The sequence below is a fragment of the Galleria mellonella genome, unplaced genomic scaffold (assembly GCF_026898425.1).
Source record: "Galleria mellonella isolate WM207_F2 unplaced genomic scaffold, CSIRO_AGI_GalMel_v1 utg38, whole genome shotgun sequence".
Lineage (NCBI taxonomy): Eukaryota > Metazoa > Arthropoda > Insecta > Lepidoptera > Pyralidae > Galleria > Galleria mellonella.
Window position 1 is genome coordinate 8,687,755 of NW_026442090.1, and position 6,000 is coordinate 8,693,754.

General features: G+C 29.1%; 1 protein-coding gene across 1 annotated transcript; it reads right to left on the reverse strand.

Annotated features, from left to right (window-relative positions):
* Nucleotides 1–838: 838 nt before the first annotated feature.
* On the reverse strand, nt 839–5,715 carry LOC113522963 (odorant receptor 85c-like). The gene is made up of 9 exons (XM_026908819.3): nt 5,445–5,715; nt 4,746–4,898; nt 3,740–3,922; nt 3,330–3,513; nt 3,141–3,237; nt 2,754–2,855; nt 2,148–2,236; nt 1,697–1,763; nt 839–1,521 (listed from the first exon to the last, which is right to left on the reverse strand). Exons 1-9 carry the CDS (start codon nt 5,713–5,715, stop codon nt 1,435–1,437), a joined length of 1,233 nt encoding a protein of 410 aa, XP_026764620.1. The 3' UTR covers nt 839–1,434.
* Between the last annotated feature and the right edge of the window lie 285 nt (nt 5,716–6,000).

Consider the following 6,000-nt stretch of genomic DNA (forward strand, 5'->3'; position numbering starts at 1 on the left):
TATATTTGAAAGTGTGAATGTAACGCACTTTTTACAATTTAGAATGAATAATAAATTGTATGCTGTAAACTATTTTAGGACAGCATAAAGAGCATCGTTAACCTCATCTGTGTCTATACGTTTTTATGGTCGAGTTGAAATAATAATAAAGTATCATTTGTAAACAATACTATATTAGCTATTCTCTCAACCATGTAAGATAGGTCGTTAGTATAAATTAAAAAAAGAAAAGGACCTGAAATAGAGCCTTGGGGAACGCCCATCTTTATATCGGCTCCTTTTGAATTTACATATTCACAGTTTGTATTTTATTTTTCAAATACAACTCGTTTAAGACTAAGACAACTTTTTAATACCAGTGCTTTAGTTGAAACAGAAGAGTCTGATCATTTACGCAATCAAATGCCTTTGAAAGGTCACAAAAAACCCTAATGGCTTCCTATGATCTTTCCCATGCATCAAAGATATGTTTCATTAAGGCAACTTTGGCATCGATCATCGACTTACTGGCAGTAAAACCGTATTGTTTACTATGAAGTGGTCTATTTTTGTTAAAATATTCAAGCATTTGTTTTAACGTAATTCATTCATTAGAATAAAAAATAAAATAAAAGTATTAACTTTACTTAAAACTGGCAAAATTGCAATCTGTGTGTAGTTTTCGAGTTCAGATTTATCCCCAGATATAATAAGGAATATTAACTTGCCATGTTTCATTAAAAGGGAATACACCATTGCCTTTATATTTATTAAAAATTGAGGCCAAGTATGGTGTAAGAATATCAATAATAGTATTAACTATTTTAATTAACATACCCCAGTGATCTTTGGTATTCTTTAGTTTTAACTGTCTGAACGTTTTTATTATTGTTTGTGATAAAATATGTTTAAAAAAATTTTGAAAAAAAATCGAGAGCTTTTTAATGACTACATATACTGTTTGTTTGTTTGTAACACTTTATTGTATAGTAAAGTCTTAAATTATGGGATACAGATTTCTTCAGAAAAGAATAAATACAATAGCGGACTTATCCTATAAAAGAGATCTCTTCCAGTTAATTTTTTAATGTCTACTAGAAATTGTGAATTGGGGGGGACAAAAAAAAATAGGAAATTAAAAAAAAAGAAAAATATTAGGTGTTACAGTTACAAGACCAGTGCAACATTAATACTAGACAACATAACACATCTAAATGGCACCTAATAAATCTAAAATGTTGATATGTCTATGCATAACACTTCTAATATTCTAAATAAGAAGGTACACAAATCTCATACTTAAAATTTACAAATATAAGAATACTGATAAAACAATATAAATATATACATATAAATACACAATCAAACTTACTCGTACATACATACAAGGAAACTAAATTACTGCATATGCAGACTAACCCAGAGTGACTTAATATAAATTTACATATAGGTATATTACGCATTTCTATTAGCTCTGCCTTGAGTACTTTTGTTATACATAGTATACGCAAGAGCAAAGTACGAGTATGATGTAGTCAGGATCTGAAAATATAATTAATAAACTGTTATGTATATATTTGTGATATTGTTTAAATTTTGTTACAACTAATAATATAATGATTATATATTAGAATTGCTATTTAGAATTGGTTTTGTAAAAGGCTTTTAATGAATTCTATGAAAGTTTAAAATTAATTATGATGTAGGTGTATCTTACCGACGAATAAGTAGCGAGTGACACATTCGTAAAACCCATAGCACTAAACGCAATAGGTTTTTGAGCTCTGTAATAATATTAAAAAAGAATATAAGAGTCCATATTTTGTTAAAAGTAGCTTTCGAAAAAATAAGGAAACTTTAGCATCATTTTAAGAAAGTGATTTACTTGTGAAGTTAAACATTGATTTTAAAGCCGTTAAAAGTTTCTTATACTAAACAGATGCACAATATTATAACAAGATTTGAACTATTTTGATGTTTAATCTTTTAGGAAAAGTTAGTTTGACTTTGAACACTTCTATAAAAGGATGCTAATGATTTCAATTTCACTCTGTAGGTTCATAGACCTCGATTTCTTTGTTCATTTTGTTTATTGTCTCTTTTGGGCATGTTTTAGCCTGTTGTTATCGAACTTGTCATATATTTTAGGAAGATACAGTTGGAATTACCTCTGTATAAGGAAAAGCAGAGCGCGACGACAGCGAGGATTAGTACGGTACCAGCAGCTATTATACGCTGCTACGGCGACGTCCGCATTCTGCAAAAAACAATTTTTTTTTATTATTTAAAACTTATGTTCATTTTTAATTATCTCTATGTACATGCACCTCCGTCCGCATTGACGTCTTCACGGGCTTTGTAAGTATTGCGGGCCGCAGCCCGCAGTGCAAGTCGAAACGCTGTGACGCAGTGCGCCATAAGCCCCTTGTTGGTAACGACAAATATAGTAAGTTCATAAAATTTTTGTTATTGTTACCTATCATATATATCCATCAATATAATAAAAAAATTAAATAAAAAAAACATTGGTATCATGCCATGCCATGTCTATCATATATCCTATGTCATATATCATACTATACTATATCACTTCATCTATCTATCTATCCTATTTAAGAGCTGCGCTCTTGTCGGTGGAGCTTTTGCCACTCACTACGATTATCACTTCATATATCTTCTATATTATTTATTATGAAATAAATAATTTGTGTCTGAAGATATTTGAGTAATATTATATAACACTAATAACTAATATTATCTATTTTAATATTTACCGCATGAATGATAAGGTCGGCGTACCAACACAGGATTCCAATTTGCATCAAAGCTGAACCTAAATATAGTTTATTACTGGCGGCCAATAATGGATCCAGCAACTGGAGAGCAATAGAATAATTGTTAACATGTGTATTCAAAAAAATTTAAACAAGTAATTGGTAAAAGTAAAATATCTCAAACAAAATACAAGCAAATTCTTATAAATGTTTACTGTGCTGTGTTACAAAATTTATGTTGTAAATGTACATCTGGTGTTTAAAAATAAATTTAAGTATTTGTAATACGATAAAACAATTTTTTTTTAACTGAAAAGGGTGTGTTAACCTCGTATATATATTGTAACAAATTAATGGTAAGTTTTGGCTGCAAAATGCAATACTTACGAATATAACAAATACGACACAACAAATGTTGATCGAGCTCAGCACAATATTTACAAGGAATGATAGTGAAAATGAGTCAGAAAGATCGTTGCAGTATCTGTAAATAAAAATTGGTGGGAATAAAGAGTTACTGAAAATTCTTAAATAAAATAACATTTCACACTTAACAAAATAAATTAGTAACAAAACCTAATAAGGTGTTGATGGAGCTTAATATTTGCGACTATATCTTTATAAATTTCGTCATCCGTCTGATCGGTTGAGGCTATTTTTTCCAATCGTCGTTGTAGCATGCGTAAAATCATGCCAATGTAACTGGCCATCCCAGAAAACAGTAGATCAGTGCTCACCATAACCCATACACACGTTTGTCCTAAAATACGTAAGCACAATGATAATTATTAATTATTGGTAAAAATATACAATATACTTTTAGGATAATACAAATTATGTACAGAATGGATAAAAAAACAGTTGTTATTTTTTTTATATACTATAATTTATATACTACTGTTAAAATGTATTTAGGATTATTAATACAACAAATATAGGATATTTATATTTTAAACGTAAATTACTTACACCAATGTAAATCTTACCCAGGAATATTTCGAAGAAATAGACAAAAATGTGTGCCAAGGGTTTGTGTTTATCGAATGGGTACCAAGAGTGCCATACGAAGCCCATTTCAGGGTTTTGTCCTAGCAATAACTCGTAAATGTATATGGCAACTGGAGTCAAGTTATAAAACCACACGCCAAGTACGTTTATAGCGAAGTACCCTAAAATACAAACACATGTATAGCGACTTTTTTGGTTCCTCATAAAAACAACTAAAATGGAAACATATAATTTCGTTAAGTCTGCTGTCTCATAGTATCGACTTTTATTGTTTTAGTCTAAATTTTATAGGGAGAGATAATTTTTATAGTACGGTTAACTTTTGCGTTGTTTACACATTTGGTGCAACTTATGTCGAAATGTCAGCAAGAAATTCTGTGTATTATTTATCTGTAATCGCGTCGCGTTAAGTCCAGATAGTGAATATAAAATACTTGTGGTATGATGTTAGGCTCAAATTCATAATTCGTTCGTTGGTTTAGAATTTGTTATATATTAGATAGAAATTGAGACAGCAGACAGAAACAATTTTAGGAATTAATAGTATTTAAATTTGATTGATCTCTCCAGAAAAAGATTTATTTAAGTATCAAACGTTCGAATGAATTTTTGCATCGCATATATCAATAAAAATGTCGTGTGATTAGATTTTTAAAAGGTTTCACAACTATTTTACAATCTTGTATTAAAATGTAAAAGAGCAACCTTCATTTATATCATTGTTTTTTTAGGAAATTTATTATATTGGGCTTTCAGATGAAAAAGAAAAACACATTGACTTAAATGCGTAATTTTCCATTATTATATTATTAGTATTAAGAAATCAATAATAATGATTAAACATTTTAAATATACTTCGCGTAATCTGATTCCTGACATTTTAAATAGAGTATTTCGCCTCTTTTCTAAAAATAATAATATTGTTTTAATATTGTTAAACATAAAAAAGTAAATGAACTGTATCAATATACTATTTTAGGTTACATTTATGGGTGATGTGCAAGGTAGCAAGCGTATTTTCCTTAAAAGTTTGTGCTTCTTCGTCTGATTGTGGATTCGGCCAAATCACAGCTAGTTCTTCAATTAATATTTTAAATTTATCTTTCTTGTACCACAGCGCAAATCCTTTTGCGATACCTAGAAGTATATTAATCACTCTATTAGTTATGGTACTTTATGAAACTTTGGATATTCAAAATGGAATCACATTAACTTTCCGATTTCAAATATATGAATGAAATGATAAAAACTAAAAATCAGTCATTATCATTAGGAACATTTCAATTAATTATTATTCACTGTTGAATATACGTTGCTTTATTACCGATCGTTAAGAAATAATCTTACGGCACATCTCATACAAAAGTAATATGACCTGTGAACATGTTTTTGTATCATAAAATCCAAATTCAAAATTTAATAAACTAATTTTGATGAAATATACCAAATAATTAATATTTTTTATTGTGGTAAAATATATAAGTACGTGAATGGCGTCGCGAGCATAGTTAGACACAATACTGGTATGTAGGTATAATGTTGTTCATGGTACTATTCATATCAAGAAATTATACCCATATCATATAGAAAAAAAATATACGTTTCTGAAATACTAGCATAGAAAAAAAGTGATGATATATTTGTACACTTTTTTAAATAAAGAATCCCAATAACACTTCTTACCTAAAGCACCGTATCCAAAAGTGTGAAAAAGGGGAACAACGTCCTCCACTTGTGGTGAATGAACCATCGTGATACCTATGTAAACTATATCACCGAAGACGTGATAACATATAGCACAGACAGAAAGAATGAACATTAGTTTCTGGATAATATAAGTTGTCATAGTCTTTGGATGTTCAAAAGATAATCCCATACATTTCATACAAAATGTGGTCAGAAATAAAGATTCCTTTATTTCGGCTTTAGCTTTTAATATTGCTGAGTTGGACATTCTGAATGTATGTAGATATTTTTTTATTAATATATATATAGTTAATATATAGCAGTAGCTGAAAATAATGTCTATCACTTTCGGCTCTTGATTTAATTGTGTTTGTTGTGATTCGTAGATATTGAAAGTTGTTTAAATTTTCTTGGAATCGTATTTAATATTATGAAAATTTAATAAGTCCCAAAACTTTAATTTTCGGACACTGTAATGAATGAGTGTATTCAAGAATAATGTACATTGAAGTACAGAACTTTGACTTTAAAGTATTCTGAATAGTCGAAATAA

Bases quoted from the DNA above. Each gene is read 5' to 3' on its own strand.
- LOC113522963 (XM_026908819.3), bottom strand. From the start codon at position 5,715: ATGTCCAACTCAGCAATATTAAAAGCTAAAGCCGAAATAAAGGAATCT. The intron at 2,856-3,140 runs GTAAGTATTGCA...ATTGCTCTCCAG, and splicing joins GTGTCGTATTTGTTATATTC to TTGCTGGATCCATTATTGGC. The intron at 1,522-1,696 runs GTAAGATACACC...TTATATTTTCAG, and splicing joins CACTCGCTACTTATTCGTCG to ATCCTGACTACATCATACTC.